The sequence below is a fragment of the Sander vitreus genome, chromosome 4 (genome assembly GCF_031162955.1).
Source record: "Sander vitreus isolate 19-12246 chromosome 4, sanVit1, whole genome shotgun sequence".
Lineage (NCBI taxonomy): Eukaryota > Metazoa > Chordata > Actinopteri > Perciformes > Percidae > Sander > Sander vitreus.
Genome location: NC_135858.1, coordinates 11,715,226 through 11,734,575, shown reverse-complemented (window position 1 = coordinate 11,734,575; position 19,350 = coordinate 11,715,226). Strand labels below are relative to the sequence as shown.

The 19,350-nt window shown below is 38.2% G+C and overlaps 1 protein-coding gene across 3 annotated transcripts; it reads left to right on the top strand.

Moving 5' to 3' along the window:
- Nucleotides 1–201: 201 nt before the first annotated feature.
- inavab (innate immunity activator b) lies at nt 202–18,773 on the top strand. 3 transcript variants are annotated; one of them, XM_078248258.1, is made up of 10 exons: nt 202–509; nt 7,691–7,805; nt 11,456–11,589; nt 13,062–13,184; nt 13,311–13,542; nt 13,731–13,784; nt 14,001–14,307; nt 14,917–15,048; nt 15,233–16,046; nt 16,879–18,773. In XM_078248258.1, exons 2-10 carry the CDS (start codon nt 7,751–7,753, stop codon nt 16,969–16,971), a joined length of 1,944 nt encoding a protein of 647 aa, XP_078104384.1. In that variant the 5' UTR covers nt 202–509; nt 7,691–7,750; the 3' UTR covers nt 16,972–18,773. The 3 variants fall into 3 exon arrangements, with proteins under 3 accessions (XP_078104384.1, XP_078104385.1, XP_078104383.1); XM_078248259.1 differs by lacking the exon at nt 202–509 and adding an exon at nt 5,003–5,203 and having other exon boundaries at nt 14,920–15,048; XM_078248257.1 differs by lacking the exon at nt 202–509 and adding an exon at nt 5,008–5,203.
- Nucleotides 18,774–19,350: the final 577 nt, after the last annotated feature.

Here is a 19,350-nt window from a genome sequence, read left to right as displayed (position 1 = left end):
CACTAAATGGCAATAATAAAAACGTGACCCATCGAGGGATTGTTTTACATATTGGCTATTGATTATTGACCACTTTCGCCATGGCGTTATTGATTTTGATAACTTAATTTGATTCGCACGCCCATTTCTACGTCGCTTAGCGGAAACGCAGTTACCATGGTAAATAGTAGATGTTGTTAGCTCGGTCGTGTTTTCGACAGTACGTGAAGGCAGCACAGCATAGCTTTACTGTGGCCGAGTAGTAGCTAGCCTCTTCAACAAAACAAAAGTTACGTTTGGGGTGCAAAGCGTTATTTTAACGTTTGTACTGTAATGTATCCACTCGGTTAGACCACATAGTTTTCGTAACGTCGGGACTGAGTGTTGGTTTATTCTGCTTGTTTGTTAGTGTACATATAGCTAAATAAACTTCCAGGTCAAATCTGGGAGACTGAGCCGATGGAGCGCAGTTTGTATGGATACAGATGAGGCACGATGCTAGCTAGCTAGCTAGCTAACTAGCTACGAAGGTAAGAGCAAAAAACGATAAAGTTAGGACTTTTGCTTTACAAACTTTGTATGCAAATACGCAATGCGTTATTTATTAATGCTACAAAACTCATTGATCCTTAAAAAATAAGCAATAAGCAGTGGGAGCGGATAGCTAGTCTGGGAAAAGCTCACAACTAAAGCGAGTTTCTAAACTTTGAGAAACTCTTCAAAGCCGAGGCCCAGCAGCTTTATGAAGCTGAGTTATTGGGTGGATGAAATGGATCCATAAATACCACAAGATATCTTTATTTCTTTACACCCGAGAGTTTTCTATAACGTTCTACAGGTATAACTGGCCCTTAGTTCAACTCTCAAGTTGGTCCAGACTTTTGTCAAGCATGTACCATTTGAATGTATTGTGTAAATCTACTTGCATGTAACGTACACAGCTAACGTTACAGTATTTATTTGTCAATGCTTTGCATTTTGATGTTTATATTTATTATGTCTTTATTGTTAGGTAACATCCATTACACATTTCCCAGTAGATTTAACTTAAACATGGAGGTAAACTGCTGAAACAGAAGAGTTTCTAGTTATCATATTTTCGGACACTGAGTTTATTTCCATCTTTTATTCTTACTTCCTGTAATAAGCGTTGGTTTCATGGACTGTCCCATGCTCTTTTGATGGATGTGTCAATTTTGTATAAACGAGAAACAAAGTTTAAAGATGTACCATAAACGGTTTAAAAATATCTGACTGCACTGACCAGCAGATAAATTATAATGATCAATGGCCTCTTTCAACAGAAACTTGAATTTCTATAAAGGTTTTCTTCAGAGCAGCAGTCCCATTATTTAGTTTGTGATTTCTGTGCATTGAAACATTTCTGCTGTCTACACATTTCTGGGCATTGACCAGAGGGCAAGAGGACAGAAGGGGCTTAACCCCTGAAGTGACAGCTATTAAAAAACATATTGGGTCATGGGTTTTAATATTTCACTCAATTTCAACGTCATATAGCTTCATCGAAGAGTTTGAACAAGCTGATACATACAGTTTATTATCAGACAGTGTGGAACAATCAGATGTATCTGACTTAAAAGCTACTTCAGAGGAGGTTTAGGTATACAGTAACAATGTCTGTCTCTGTGTAATGGTGTTGATATGTTTAAGCTTTTCACTCTCAGCCACAGTTTAGGGCTTGGCCACAGTTTAGAATAGACCTTGATTTGCATGGTGGTTCACAAACTTCCAATTCAGTAATCCACATCAGACACACCACTTCTGCATGCTTGCTCATTTGAGATACACATGTTTTTTTCCACATCTTTATTATAGTCAATTAGAGCCTTTAGGCAACATAAAACCTAAAGCTGGCTGCAGGCAGATAGAGGTGTGTGTGTGTGTGTGTGTGTGTGTGTGTGTGTGTGTGTGTGTGTGTGTGTGTGTGTGTGTGTGTGTGTGTGTGTGTGTGTGTGTGTGGCAGCTCCAAGAGTTGCTTTGTTTGCCTTTTTAAAGCTTTAGGATTTGTGGTGCATTAATGTAACTTTATAGCACTTTTTTTTATGACACCACCTTGATTTAAGCATCATTACAGCAAAATGATCTATTAGCACCTGGTGGAAGTGCCAAGCTGCAAAATATTGAGGGGGAAATGTGTGATCCCCTGGCAGCTGATGGCTCTACACACTGGCAGCGGTATTCTAGCGTACACTTATAAAAGGACTCAAGAATATTTCAAGAATTTGTTTTGCCAGCTGCTGTGTTGCCTACACAAAGTTATTTCTCTGTCTCTTGGGGACCTCTGGTTTATATAAACTACCCATGACATCCACCAACTGGCTACTTTAACACAGGACGAGTGTCTGTGTTGTACCATAGTGTAGTGATAAGTTGTTTAACTAGTCTTCACATGAAGCATGGTCGACTTAACTGCACAGTGTTGTAATAACGTTAGCAAAAGATTTTTTTGTTGTTGATAAAACTGATTTCTTTTCAACTCAGAATAGATAGTCTTTATTGTCCCTGTAGGGATAATCATTTCCACACATCTTCTTTTCATGTTACATAGCACAACACATATAAAAAACATGTAACACATATACAAAAAACACATCACATTAGGACACCCACATAGACACATCAAATGTGAAAACTACAAAGCAACTGAGCTGGTGGAGGCAGTATTACAGTTTGTTCAGCACTGTGATGGCGGTGGGGACAAAACGTTTTTTGAAATAAGCTTTAGTCCAGTTCAGTGCTCTGTATCTGCGGCCGGATGGAAGTAGTGTGAAGAATTGATTCAGGGTGTCAGCTGCTATTGTATGTGCTGGCGTGTGATGGCTGTGTCATTCATGTCTGATAGGCTGGGTGTGGGGAGACTGGTTTATCTTTGAGGCAATATGTGCGATTTTAATGAGTTTGTTTTTGCAGGTTTTGCAGAAGTGTCACAATATAATACTGTTTGGCATTTAGCGTTGGGATAACCTCTTAACTGTAGTTTCCAGAAGAGATTGTTATTCATTTGCATGACTTCACTTCCCTTATCTGATTTTAGGTTATCAAAGTGCTTGGTATGCTGCCTGTTTTCACAAAATGCAGCTGCTGCTCTTTTATTCTATTAACCATACAGGCGCTGGTAGCTTGTAAGTGATAACCTTCCCTTCAGCCTTTCCTTACACCTATATTCAGTTGGCAGGTTATAAGGTACATCGAGCAAAAAATAATGCAGTCTAATCAAGCAGCAACTTTAGTGCCTGAAAAGTGAAGCCAATGCGGAAGTGCCTTGAACCTGCATTCTATCTAATTTCCAGCAAGCTTTAATGGAGGTGGTGTACCATGGCCGGTATTTTGTTATAGGCTGCTGGTGCCTACATGATGTCAACTTGTCATTGATCTGTGATAAGCCAATATCAGATCATAGTATTGGCCAGCTAAAATAGCCAATTGCAGCATAATGCAAGAAATCAGATATAATAATTCACTACATAGTCAATGCAAAATGTGAATGCATCTGGGAAATGCACCTGGTTGCGTTCACACTGTGAAACCTAGGCTAAATGTAGAAGTTATTGAACCAAATATCTGCTTCTTTGTTACCGTGGCTGCTGCCTTTTTGGTGCCATGTCATTTGAGATCTGAACTTGAGTGTCTGGGAATTGCTGGATCTTTTCTCAGCCTGAGTCTGAGCACCAGCATTCCTGGAAAGCCAAAATGAATATTGAGATTCAGAATGAATGTGAACCATGCAGTTAAGAGAGCAGGTGCTGCCCCTGGGTCTCTGTAAATCATTCAGACTATCCACTACCATGTTTCCCTCTTTTTTTTAGTAAAGGCAAAAATGGCAGGCCACAAAAGGGCCTCTGCATTAGTACCATGGAACTAAGAAGAGAAGTGGTGACATTTAGAAGGCTATTTGCAAATCTAAGCTTTTCACTTTATAAGTGTATAATTGGTTATCCATGTTTACTGTCCCTTTGAACATCCAGGAGATGGCAGTAAAAATGCATTGACCAGATATTTGATCTGACGCGAGTGAGTCTGAGCGATAGTCATCAACAGTCAGTTATCAACTCATTGAGTCATCTATTACCAGTGATGAACGCATGATTTTTGGCTTTGTATATTCATGCTTAAAAGTAAGACATAATGCAATCATGTGGATAAACTGACTATTAGTACCGAATTCAATACTTTTTAGGCACTGACCGAATTTCCTCCTTAGTATCGAAAAATGCCTCATCATTCAACACCAAATTTCAATACCTAAGGAGTAAATCTCATCAGCGTCAGTGAACCAATAAGCATGCAGCTTGCTTCTACCAAGCTCTAATAATGTTTGTGATTGGCTGTCTAACGTTACACGCCGTAGAGGCAGGCAGAAAAAAATGAAAAGATTATTGCTGTAATGTTGGAATTTCTTTTTTGTAAAAATGGATTTTATGAAATTGGTATCGGAAAAAAAAGTATCGTTTAGGTACCGGTATCGAAGTCACAGCATTGGTATCGGTACCAGTATGAGAATTTTATGAACGATACCCAGCCCTACTGACTATGGCTACAACTAATGAATATTTTCATTTTGGTTTATCTGTCGATCGTTAAAAAAAAATAAAAAATCACAAATATCCAGATTGGAAGGTGATGTTCGTAACCCAGATATATTCAATTTTCTATCAACATAAATAAAACTTATAAATAAAAGCTAAAAACAATAATAAAAAAAAGCTTAAGCTTTGCTTAAAAAATTACTTTCACAATTAATTCATTACCAAAATTGTTGCCAATTATTTTTCTGACAATCAACTAATTGAATAATTGACAAATCGTTTCAGCTCTAAAATGGACATTATTACATTTGTCATACTGTGTCTACTTTTTATAGTAGTAGTGCTTTTGTAATGGGACGCGTTTCGCTCAGGTTGCCACCACCCATCTATTAGGACGCTGATAAGAGGGTAAAGTGAAGTGTAATTTCTCAGTGTCTTTATCATTGTTGTTGACACAGTTTCAAACTGGAACACTGAGTTATATGATACGGACTCAAGTGTTCAGCCCTCTGTATGTAGCCTCTCCTCTATGACAGGCAGCGCTTTCTTAGTGGGCGAGTCTCTCATTCCTGTCCAGACTCTACACAGCTCAGGTTTTGTGCATTTCCATTCAAGTCGGGAATTCTGAGGGAAAGTTTTCACTCTTTGGATTTTGACATTTTGGAGTTTCTCATAAAGTAAGTAGATTTTTCACATGTTGTCTGATTGGCAGTGTTTTATGTACTTAATTCATCTAGTGTCCTCTGGGTAAATTAATTTGGATTATTGTGGTATAACTGTCATTGTGTTAATAGTATTGTTAAGTTAATATTTCCTATCAAGACATTATTGCTTTTACACAAACTACGTCAGTGTGGTGGGATTGTTTTGTCTGTGGTACCTACACTGACACTTGACTTGAAAGGCCTAGGGTTTTGTAGTTCAGTACATTGTGTTAGCACCATCAGGGGAATTCTCCTTACCTGTTTTTTGTATACGTGTGTTTGATTTCTCTAAACCCATTCCCAAAGAAATGCCCACTTTGTACTTGTGTATGTAATAGTCTATTAAAAAAAAACAGAAAATTTAACACAACAGAAACGTTTGACTCGGATAAAATATGTCCAACAAAACATTTGATTAAAAATTTTTTACAGATTGCTCTAAATATCAACAGTTCATTCATAGTGTATATTTTGACGGCAAGATACTGCACAGCTACAGTGCATTAAACTACTTTAGTAGTTTCGGTCTGAGTCTGCTGTTTTTTTTAGGGGATTTCAGTGATTAGCACACCTCAGGTGAGTGGGAATCTGAAATCCCAAAAGGTACAAGACGCATTACTGGACACAGCAGCTTTTAAAGTAAGCATGTCTATGTGTGTATTGTTGGATAAAATTACCTACTTGATATGTGGGTACTGTGTTAGATCATATTTTTGGGGGGTTTAGTTCTGAAACAATTAGTTCATTGATCAGTTAGTTGATCAACATGACAGAAATGAACAGAACACTGAAAACCTCCGCTATTTTGATAACTTAAAGTAATTTATCAAGCAAAAATGGCAATTGTATGATGATTTCAGTCTTTCAGATGTGAAAAATTGCTGCTTTTCTCTGTGTTATATCATCGTAAATTAAATATCTTCGGATTTTGGACTGTTTGAAGTTGTCACTTTGGGCTCTGGAAACGTGTGATGGGTACTTTTCAGTATTTCAGACTCTTATAGTCTTTTATAGAAAAATATTTATTGATTAGTAATGAAAATTATCAGTAGTTGCATTCCTAGTGGGTTTATTTTAGTACCTTTTTTGATTTTTGCTGTTATCAAATTGATCAGCGATGTGATCCATAAACACCAACTGCTACGTGTAGATATACAGTTAAAAATATTCTGTGCTCGGGTAGGATTAACCAGCATGCAAATCAACCTACCAAATTTAAAGTGGAAAAGTATTTTGTAGTAATACACATGATAGCTGTTTGCCAAAAGCACCAGTGGATACCAACTACTGTAGATTGTCCTAACATTTCTGCAAAACCTGACATATGTTTACATTTATTTTTCTAACTGAAACAGCACTGAATTCCTCGCTGTAGGTTCTGTTGTTATTTAAGTGTCCTGTACATAAGCGGTTCTGCCTTAATTTAGCAAACACAGCAGCCAATTATCTGTGATTTGGAGAAGTGAAGACTCCAGTCATAGTCATGTGAGCTGTTTGGAAGATGTTCATGTCATGTTCAGGATGATAATGGGATACATTTTATGGACCTCTGAATGTCATCATGAAGATGGATCAACATATAATAGAAACAACTCTTGTATGTTGCTCATGACTTCATCTCATTTAGTTGTTCCTCAAAACAATGACTGCTGGGCAGCTGAAGTGAACCACCTCTGTTGTTACCAATGCTACATTCTTGTATTCACTTGGTTAATGATTTAACCAACAAGTTTCACAGTTTTTAGACACCAGCCGAATATATGGTTCTTGCGTCCTGAGCCTCTAATCTGAAAGAATTAGATAATGCGATCATATGACATCAGAGACAAACAAACAGGCAGTCACAGGAAACACCCTAGACTTGGCAACATGCGTTTGTAATGCTTTGGGAGACAACTATGACTACATCTGACTGTAGGGTCAAGAAGGCAAGTCACACCTGAATCACTCATTCGACCGGTCACAAGATTTAGCAATGTGCCGTCTTTGGAAAGCTTGTGGTAATGCTGTTTGGATTTTGATTAGGTTTTAGATTTTGATTAATATTTTATTGCTTGTCTTTGTAGCCTAACAATAGTTGACTGTAATCCTATTTTATATTCAGGTGTTTTCTTTCAGCTGCAGGCCTAAACACTGTTCTGCTTTCTGGGCTATGCTGTCACAGTTTGAACCTGTTCTGCTTTGGTCTTTTGAGGCTTTACAGAAGACAATAATACCTTCATAAAATGAAAGAAAAACAGTGTGGAATGTTAAATAGTGTTTGCTAATTCAATTTTATGTTTTTTCTTGATGGAATTTGCCTTTTGTGTTATGCATTATATTATACCAAAAACGTTTCCAAACAGCTGCTCCAAGACCTTGCCACAAATGATCACTAACTTTTTTGAGATTCAGGTTGATGTAGACTTGAAAAATCTTGAAAATTCTAATGGATGCTAAAGCTGAAATAATACTTTACAGGAAATGGTGAGTGCCGACGCTATCCACTGAAGAATAGCAACGGGAAGTCGATTCACTGACATGGAGGGCAACGGAGAGATCAGTGACACTGACAGTGGCATCATCCTTCATTCAGGTAAATCATTTTGTGTATTATCTGAATTTTGAAGTATGAATAGCACAGCTGTCTAAGTCACAAACATTTTTGTGTTAAATGAAAAAATGCACATGCAGTATTTTTCAGGCATTAAAGTCTCTCCGTGTAGTACACACTAATGCCACTGCAACATGTGATCATTCATGGTCAGTGCCGTTCACTGCAGCAAGGTTTGGGGTTTGGATGCAATAAATCTTGATTCTTAGAACTCAGCGACAATAGCCAACATCATATGACCTGAAATTAGTAAAAACAAACTGGACAGCATATTGTCTTTGGTTGGTTGTCCAAATGTGTCTGAGGGACAATGGGAAGCTTTATTGACTTGCATTAATTAATGTGAACACAGAAAGTGGATTTAAGTGGGGATTGCTTCATTTCAGACATTTGTACAATTGCTTATCAAAATGTTCTTTGACTATTCAGACTTGAAATTCCTACTGACAACATTGTGTGAGACTTACGCCCTTGATTTAAATTACACATTGATTTTTAAAATGCAAATCATCAAGCTCAGCCAGTAGACCCCTCCTGGAGGCCCAAATCAATGTTGAAACTAAGTAGTACTACCATACCTTAGTCCAGCCCATAGTAATCTTATCACAGCACCTGCTTTCAAATGACCTTAACCAGAATACAAATATAAAAAAATCCCAATTTACTTTTGATGTTGATGTCTTTCTGCCAAAGACACAATTTACTTCTACCTACTCATTCTCTACTTCACCACTGTTAAATTAAGACCCAGTTGGTAACATAAATCTGGTCCTCCTCCTGACACAGTTTGCCTCTTTTATTGCAAGATCATTATTGCATCCGTCACGCTTGTGTTTCACTCAATATTTAGCAAAATGACATCCTTTCAGAGACTAACACAATCATAGCAGATTACATGGAGTCAACTACTGCTTTAATTCTCTTGGCAGCAGAGATCTCAGTCGTGTTCTCAATAAAACGATCTACAATCTTAAATCAACCCCCCCCTCCCCACTTCAGCACACACCAAATGTAAAAAAAGTGGTAATTCCAGCCAGTTTAGTTTTCTGCTTTGTGAAAGAAAACAAGTTGTCATGTGAAAACTCAGGCAGGGACGGAAATGTATGTGGTCCATTGTGACTTGCGTGATTGTTGAGCTTGAAGAGGAAACGTCACCTGAATAAAAGAGAAATGCATGTGGAGGCAGAGTGTGCAACACTGTTTTCCTCTTTACAAGTCTTATCCAGTGATCAGCACCTCACTACAACCCTTTGTGTGTGTTACTTTTCTATATTATCCATTGTGACTTGCTGTCAGATTGATGACTGTATCCTAACATGGATGATGGTAATGCATCACAAATGATTGAGATTAAATGAGCACTCCACCGATTTAGCATTGCACTATAACATTGTCTATCCCGATGGAGAGTAAAAAAAAAAAAACCTGGTGCCTGCATTACCCAAATTGGAACTTGACCAACCACAGTTCTGTCAGAGATTCAGGTTTGTTATGCTAGTGGCAACTAATGTAGCCTTGAACCGCTATCCTTAAACAGAGATAAGGAGCAGGTTAGAGAGGTCTGGTAAACTCACCTCTTATTAACTTATTTTTGAGATTGTTTTCATAAACTTGTCTTCAGACCCAATTGAAGCTGCCTTAAGTCCCTCTGGAGCCACACAAAGCTTTATACAGCTTTTTTTCCACATACATAGGTGTACTCCCTAACATCTGTAAACAGACTTTGATATGTAAATTTGTAAATTATGGAGTTTCACTTTTTCAAGTCTGGATTTTATTCAGAAGGAAATTCAGCCCTTTTGCCGTTTAAACATGTTTTGTCTATTAATCAATTAGTTGATTGACAGAAAATGGCAAACTGGCAATATATTTGGTAATCGATTAACAATTTGTTCTTTTTTTTAAGTCAAAATGACAAAACTTCTTTGGCTCCAGCTTCTCAGTAGTGTACATTTGCTGGGAACTGGATGTCTTTTCAATTTGGACTGTTAATAAGACAAAACGAGCAGTCTGAATGTGTCATCTTGGGTTTTGAAAAGGAGGCAGAGGCAATTGTGATGGGCATTTTTCACTCTTTTCTGACTTTGTTCATTCTATTGAATAAATGATTCATTGATTTAACATGTGCAACTCAGGTAAATATGTTGATCTTTGTATTTTGTTAGTCATTTCCTATTATGGGATTGCCACTGTCAACTTCATTAAAGGGAGTCACACAATGTGGTCGTCTACATTATTCCCTCAGTCCCGTATGGTAACTATACCATATAATTAATAGCAAACTTTGTTTGTCTTGTTTTTGCTACGCCCAGCAGTATCTACTGATTAGTTCTGGCATTCCTTGTGCCTCATTTGAGCTATGTGATCTACTCTATACAATGAAAAAGTGGCGATCTACAAAGAATAGGGGGATTGTCACTCTACGAAGAGGAATTCTTTGCCCTATTGTAGTGCTGTCACACTTCTTTCCTGTCGCAACTTAGATGTTTGTCAGTACCTACAGGGATTCTGTTAATAATCTCTGAAAGTATGTGGCTCAATGCATTTTGCCTGAAGCCACTCCCACAGCCCTGAGACTAATCTTAATGTCATTAGTCACCAAGGCTACAGACAGCACCAGTCGAACATTCGCAAATTGTTCATAGTTACGAACATCCTGCTTGTCATTCTGCATGCCACTAAAGAAAACAACGATACAAACAAAAGGTCAATCTGTTGAATGTAACCATTGTGTTGTTGTCCGTAGTGAGCTTGAGAGAGTTAATCTGAAGCATTATAATAATGGTAAGGGCACCATAATCTGAGCATGCTAGAATACTTACAAGGAAACAGGAAAAAAAGTAAATAGAGTTGGAAAATAGCAAAGCGTCAACTTGAAGGACATGGAATATTAAGGAATTAAAACAATTACGACTGACTTTTTTAACTTTTACAAGTTATTTTATTGCTCAAACATGACTTGAGACATATGACTAATGAAGGTATGCAGTTGTAGCAACTTTAGCTTACATATCACTTACATGGATTTATACATGGACTTATAATGTTCCTTTTTTCCTGCACATTTGGTTGCTTTGTTTTCATTGTGGTTAAAAATCCATATTTCTTACACAGGTGCACATATGTTGGCTCAGTTTCCAATTAACACTAAAACCCCTTTCAGTATAATACAATGCAATTCAACAGCACCAAAAACAACTGTCTCCAAAATGACCACAAAGTTGAATCAACTTCTCTGTGACAATGTCAACAAAAAGTGAACATGACAAGCTTCATAAAAGAGAGCATTTACTGCATGGCTTCTCAATTGGATTGCATAAGATTCAGATAGCTATACCCATTAAACCGGCCACTCTGTGTATTTGTGCTGTGTATGTATACATGCTTTTTATATTTATAGACTAAATGATATTGAAAGTAATCATAAGTTGAAGTTCAATTTGCTTTGACTGATTTGTATGCATTTCCCTTTGGAATGAAATGTGCCACTGCTTTAGGTTTGTTCTTACTCATTTCTAACTTTGATTTCCACTTACTTATTGTCTCATGTGTTGAGTACTGAGTATAGAAATGTGTTACAGTTACATAATCCCAGATAAATCCTTATGCATCTTTTCTTTTCCATTACACAGGTTCTGACAGCCCAATGACGCATATGAAGGATGTGACCACGCACACACGGGCCATGAAGCTCAAACATCAGGCTCTCCAAGAGCGACTGGAGATCTGCCTACTGGAGCTGAAGAAACTCTGCATCCGAGAAGCAGTAAGTAAAACTAATCTAAAAATCAACAGGCCAACAGTTTAAAAATGAATGAGGCTGCATAAAGAATTCCATTAAAAACATGTCACAGAACAAATGAGTGACAAAATCATGATTCTAAGCTCATTAAAACTGTAATAAAAGTTTCAGCAGACCTAGACAAAGTGAAGTAAGTAATTGTTACGTAATGAGGCAAGCTTGTATATTGCATGTGATTCAGCGCCTTTTAATAAAAGGTGGAGTAGTTTAGTGCAGTATGTTTGATGACGCATTTTACTGCAGGTTAATAAAGTAACCTGCTAGAGGGGACATGTCTGAGATATGTTTAGCCATATCCACACTAATGTGGATCAATTAGAAAATGCTGTTTGGGCCAGAAGGTTTTTATGTCCACACTTATGCTTTGAGGTCTTTTTAAGTTTTTTTTTTTTTTTTTTGTGCGAGCAGATTTCAAATTTTAGTAGTTCAAAAACACAGGATGTCCATGTAATTGATTTATCCTCCTGTCCTTTGTGACGTTATTATTTTGGCTCTTACCACCGAGGAACATGATCCCTTTACTTTCAGACACATTGTGTAGTGAAATTAGGCCACGCAATGTGGCTGCAATGAGAATTTTTTTTATGTGTCATAGCCTTTGAAGAGGTATCCTGGTGGTTCATTTGGCCAAAGCAATTTCAAGGTTCCCATGACAGCCTGGATTTGAATCAGGCATGAGACTTTTGTCACCCCTTCATTTTCAATATTTCCTGCCTCTCTTTCTCTCTCTGCACTGTGAATTGTCAAAGACTAAATATTGCCACATTGAGTAATTTTGAAACTGGACATATATTGCTTTGGGAGTATCTCTGACATGTGTCGGTGCTCCAGGGTAAAAGCCCAGGAATGATCATTCTTTCCTGTTGACACTTAGGCCGGGCACTCCTGTTGGGACATGCTCAGGTGAACTAATGAGAGGCATGATGCCTCTCCCTTCTCTTAGTGACAAAAGAATAAGTAAGCTCATTGGCAATGCTTACGTGTTTGACTGTCTGCAAAGGTGGCTGGTTAGGAGTGAGTCAAAGTAACAGTGTTTTTATGACTGTTTTATGTGTTGTCGTGCTCTGGGTTTGGTTTGGACATGGATACTCGATACAGTGAGAAAGTGAGACCCAAAGAATGTGTTGTAAAAGGAAATCTCTGGAAATGCAGAATTGTGCAACAGATTCCTTCAACCTATATGCCTGAACATGTAAAGAGAGCAGAATGAGATATTTGGATATCATTTCAAGTGCACAGAATAAACTCTGAAGAGATGTGTGTGTCCTAATTTGAGCAACTAAACTGAAAGGACTTATTAGCGTTTGAAAAGATGTCTTTATTTTGATTAACTATTTCACAAAGCCAGGATCTGCCCTCAGTAAAATAAACTTTCAGCCACGTTCAAACATTGCTTTGGGGACATTTGGATTTGTGATATTTTGTGTGTGGTTTAGGAGTTGACAGGCCGGCTGTCAGATGATTACCCTCTGCTGCCAGGAGAGAAGCCTCCGCAGATTCGCAGACGTATTGGAGCTGCGTTTAAACTGGACGAACAAAGCATGCCTCAAGGAGCAGAGGTATAAACAGCATTTGGAGGCCGCAAGAATGAATAATGTAATTTCTAAAGAATGCGTAAACCTCAAGGACATACAATGTTTTAATAGTCACACTGTTGTCTGTCTTGTTACCCCAAAATTTTACAGGAGTCAGAACTGAGTTTAGTGGATGCTGAGTTGGCGCTTCAGATGAAGATATATGAGGCAGCGCGCAAGCTCTGCGAGGAGAATCACATGAGTAAGGCTGTTAGAAGGAGCCGGTTACAGCAGTGCAAGAGAGAGGAGAAAAAACTCAAACGGCTACAAGAGACGGCCTTTCAGCTACGACTGGAGCACGGTCGATCATCACCACTCCCTGCTTTTAATATTGCACAACACGGTGAGAGGCGCATGGCCAGAATAGAATAGTTTGCTGTCAAATCCCTTTCATTATCACCTGTGCAGGGAGTTAATTGAATATCACTTCATAACGTAATAAAGTTGGCTTTTCATAGATTATTTTTTAGAAATGTATCATTTAATACTTCACATGTGAATCAAAGTGTTTTGTCGTTTTCTGTTTTTCAGATCTGGGTACATCTGATGACAGCTCTCTGTCTGATTCTGTAGTGCAAGATGAAGGTGATTGATGAGAGTTGGACCACACAAAAGTTTGCCACACATCCATAAGACGTGTAAACGAGTCCAGTAAACATTGATCTTGAACATTGCAGTGCTCACGGTTTCTCTTAATGAAAGAGCTTTCAGAAAGAATATTTGGAGGAGATGAGTGTTCAAGTATCAACACTTAATAGATCATCATATGTATCATACAAACTTTCTATTTCTTTCCCCTAGAAGTGACAAGTCAGTCGTCGCATTTGTCGTCAGGACTCGCCTGTCGAGGAGAGACCGATCCTCCCCAGCCTGCCCCTGGATCCTCACAGTCCTTCGTAGACGGCTCCTACATCTCTCCATCTGTGGTTCCACAGACCCTGCCGCTGACCCCAAGCCAGTCTCCCCATCCGAGCCTTGACTCTATGCTGAGTTTAAACTCAAGCCCCGTATGTGAGCTTCCTCCCATCCAGCACTCCCCGTGGTCAGAGTCTAGTCTTGACAAACCTTACCAGAAGAGCAAGAAGTCGCGCTCCTCCAGCAAGACGAGGTAACAAAGACTATCCTTTCCTGTTCATCAACTTTGTAGTATTGGGGAAAACAAAGTGTGATTTGTGTTACCTGGATTGTAGTAAACTGTGTGAATTGCAGATTTTGTGGCAACTAGTAACAAGCTTGAGTGAAGTGGTCCTGGTTGGATTCTTTGGAAATGCCGGGGGGGAAAAACAAGTTAATCGAAGTGAATAATTAATGCTCCACTTCTTCTTTTAACAAAACATTGTGCACCCTTTCAATAATCTTATTATACGTCAAGGCTATGTAGGCACTGGTATTAATTGGTGTACTTGGGCTGAATATATTTCTTTCTTGGTCGTGTTTGTTGAGAGTGAAGACAACATGCAGCAGGATGAAGACAAAAGCGCATCTAGCAAAGTCATTTCTAGTGCAAACCCTCTTGTTCCTGCCTTGTATTGCTAAATCGATGATGTTCATGAATGTACAACACTGCCATCTGCTTTTGCTCTGGTGCTACAACAGTCAATTAGAAGAACACAGTAACTATAGTCACACACCTTTTTTTTTTTCTTTTTTTTTTGATGCATAGAAACACAAACAAAAGAAAAAATATATAACTTCCGTTGCCATTTTGTGTGTTCAGCAGTCCAGCCAAAAGTGAATTGTTGCCACCGTTGGAGGCTTGCTTTGCTTCCCATCTGAGGCTGAGCCGCACCCAGTCGAACAGCACGCCTTCCACACCAGAATTGCGGGTGCACAGACAACTCTCCCTCAGGTAACCGCACCTCAAATACATCTACAGTACTGTATGTCCGCAGCACATCTATATTGAACCTGTAATTAACTGAATATTGCAGTAATATCATTTATCTTTTTTTAATCAGTCAATGTTTAGATGTACATCTATTAAAAGTTGAGTTTGCTGAGTAGCCATACTAATGCACTTGCTATTTGCACAGGATATCCAACCCTGAATCTTCATTTGAAAAGGATCGTGGTCGCACCAGAGGTCCAAGGAGGCGACTGACAGAATATGCAATTACTTTACCAGAGACTCCTCCTCCCGCGGTGAACAATGGAAGCCATGTTAACTCTGAGGATAGCAACTCCGAACACTCGTTTACATCTTACAACAGCTCACAGTGTCAGGAATTGCCCTGTGATTTGCCAAAACAATATCAGTCTGCACTCCCGCACTCTGGCCCAGTAGGCAGCTATGATTTGCCAAAACAATATCAGTCTGCACTCCCGCACTCTGGCCCAGTAGGCAGCTATGATTTGCCAAAACAATATCAGTCTGCACTCCCGCACTCTGGCCCAGTAGGCAGCTATGGACCTCAAGTCTTCCCACGCACTGGCTTTTACCATAATCCCAGGCACCAGTCCAGCCATAGTTTTCACCAAGCCTATTACAATGAAGGAATGGTGTTCCAACCTGATCTGGACTTGGCACGGAGCTATTACACCCAGCAGGCTCCAAGTCCAAGATATGAGTACTACTATAAAGATGCCGCTGTGCCCCACCAGAGAGCACAGAGGCCTTTACCTCCTGATATCAGACTCTCCCCCTCCCCGGCTCAATGGGACCATCCACACTACCGCTCTAGTGGCCTCCCACAACAAGTGGTGAATGAACAGCTCAAGTCATGGCACTGGCGCAGTCAGCTCAAGTCCCCCAGGGCCCGCTCTCTCGACAGACAGGGAGCAGTCAGAGTTAAAAACATGCCCACTCGGGACGTGACCCTCCACCAAAATCAGAAGTACCATGAACAGGTAAGCAGACAAAACAATATTTACTTAATTAATATACTGTATATTATATATTGTTAGATATCTAACAGTCTGTCAGTCAACATTACTAACAGTTTGTCGGCCGAAGTTACTGCAACAAGTGTTGTTAAGTAATTGACTTAATTAGTAGTTAAGGGCAGGAAATTACAATATGTGATTGATTATTTTTTTTTTCCCATTACATTTTCACAACGTACCTGACTTTTTAATGAATGGAATAATACTTGGAAATCACAGTTTGTTACATGCCGAAAATGCTTGAAAAGAAATAAATTTAGGATTAAGTAGCATTTTGGAAATTTTTGGAAAGTTTTACCAGAAACATGGTATTTTCATGCTATTTTGGCTTTCTTAATTGACCTGATAAATGGGTGTGTGTTGTTTTGGTTTTTTTAATGTTTTTTTTTAGGTTTTTAAATATATAGCTAGTCATGCCAGAATATACTAAAACACAGGGACACATTTGATGCGAAGTAACATTGAAGCAGCAACTCTACATCTCTGCTCAGCTCAAGACAGTAATAGAAAAAAAACTAAAGTCAACCCTTATTTATCTTATCTCAAGATATTGTAGTAGTATAGGTCATGTAGAACAGTCAGTTGTCACAGCAGAATATGAGACAAACTCAGGATGCTACAAAAGTGTGTGTATATAAAACTAAACCTCAAAATGTCAGTCTTTATTGTAAGAATGAGAATAAGCTGCAGATTAATTTGCTTACTACCAAATTAAATGTATGTCTTTATATATATTATCACATCTTAATCATGGTCCTAAAAGTATTGTTTATTTTTTTATTTTGCTAACTTTCAGGTTATCCAAAGAAGGGCTCTTCAAAGACCTGCAGATGGCACTCAAGGGCACTGGATTGTAGATGATGGTTCTCACTTTGTAAGTCAGTTGTAAACCAACCACAAACTGAACATGTGAACTCAGAGGCTGCAACTGCTTTCATTCCCAATTAACCAAAGTGAAGTGGTCAAAAAACTGTTTATGCCCATGAAAAAATACTTTTTTCATGATTCCTGTCTGCTCTATTTGGACATATAGAAGGAGGATGAAAAAACCGGAACATCTTACAATATAATGCAATCTAGTACAACAATAATTACGGTCACCAAATTTACTGTAAAGTTGAATCAAACACCTGACACAGCCACACTAAAGTTGGTTGCAGAGCAGTTGTATAGGATCTGGAGCACACCTGTAAAGTGTACCTGTTTATGTCCAATCTCAACAATTACACATTAAGCATTGAACTGAATGCTTGGTAATAGTTACTGAGGGCTGTTTTAACCTGCGACTAAATCTGCTGCCAGTTGTAAAATGGTTATTCGATTTCTCAAAAACAAAATCAGCACAGAGTTTCTGTGTCATTTAATAAAGGGTTATTTTGATATGTGATGCAATTATGATATGATCTAAGGAAATTAAATTGCAATTGACAATAAAATGGTTGGAGATAGCAGGAGTTCTAACAGAAATGTCCAACAAAATTGCACATTCTCAGATTGTGAGAAATGTGAATGTTTTTTTAAAGTAACCTTCCACATGTAACTAACATTTAGGTCATTGTTGAAATCAATCTCAGATGGATTATGATTTATTTCAAAATAGTCACATGTAAAGCCCTTAAGTAAACTGCTTTAGGTACTTAATCATACAACATAGTGTTGCATTAGATGTGGCTATCTGTAGCTACAAACACTTCCCAAAAATGCTCATTTGTGTGGGGATGCACTCAAGATAGAGACAAGTTTACTTTTTTGCAGTTTGGTAGATGGGGAATAAAGTGCTCCCTTTTACCTCGCTGTATGAAGCAAACCCATTCATTGTAAAATAATGTAAATGAGCAACATATCCTTTTTTTAACTACATTTTGTGAATAATGTTGCCCTGATTGTGTCACTATGTTAATGAACTTGAGCTGCTTAAATTTAAGATCCCAGTGTTGTCCTCTATATCATGTACTTTTGGAGGCAAATATGTCTTATTTTTATACTTGCATTTGTTTGTGGCTCAGCCAGTTAACTTGAATTACTAATGGACTTAATCAACTAGTTGAAACTAGATATTCATTTGCTCACATGAGTTATAAAGTAGCAAATTTAACAAAAGCAGAGTCTTAATGCTTGGCAGCTAGCAATTAATTTGTTCAGTTGAAATTGAAATGTCCTGAGCTTTAACAAAATTGTTATCAGTGTCTGTGTTGTTGCCCAAGTGTTTGAGACAACAGATGACAAGACACTAACCTTTTTGTTTGAGCCAGTACAATTTGAACTATGAGGTGAACTGTATTTGAAACATTGCCAATATGTGATTCACAATCAAGTCTCCTAAACAAACAAGCTTTTGATGGTAGGTCATTTGAGAATGAGAGCAAATTCAACAAAAAATACTGTTCTCTCTCACAGTGATCTATTTGTGTTTATTTATTGCGATGTGCACCATCGGACCCCTGGAAAGGCAGACTTGAAATAAAAGACATGGACCTGAGTTTGCAAAATCCAGCAGCAGTAAAGACTGTGTCTAGTTGTATATAGAAAAATAGAACACAATCATGTTACCTTGTGTGCCTCTTTTTTACTGTCTTTTCTATTTATCAGTTATAGTAGTTTAAGTGGACCTAATAATAATGTGTTATGTTGCTGTTGATAAATCTGTGAAAATGTTTTCCCTGCGGAAGAAAATAAAGGCTAATGTTTGCATATTGTAGAGTTTAATTTACTCCGAGTCTGTATACTTTTTTTCCACAGCAGACATTTTCATATGTCACAGTAGGAAAAGCACAGTTGTAAATAATAAATTAATAATAACGGTTGAATTCCATTTAGCTGCTTCAGTTTCAGGGTCCCGGTGTTGTGCATGCTGGCTCACTATCACACTGCCATGGCTTACTGGGACACTTGAATAGTACAATGCCATCATTAATGTTATTTAGCAACACCTTCTTCTAATATGATAAGTCAAAATGTCTGCTTTGAAAAAGGCCTATTGTTGTTTTAATATTGGCATTTCTACCTCGTTTTGAAATGTGTGTCCACCTGTATGTAATGAAGGTGAATATTTATAACAGAAAAGACTAACCTGGCAATAAGGTGTTGTGGCAAACCGATAACCTGTTATGTCTATATCTCTTATACCTCTCTTATAAGGTATATAAATGCTTATAAGGATTATTTATTGCTCGCAAACAAGAGCCTCCATGCACGCCGGGGGAAGACGCACATGAGACTGAAAGAGAAATGGTTACATTGCAATTTATACTTGAATAACATTCTTTGT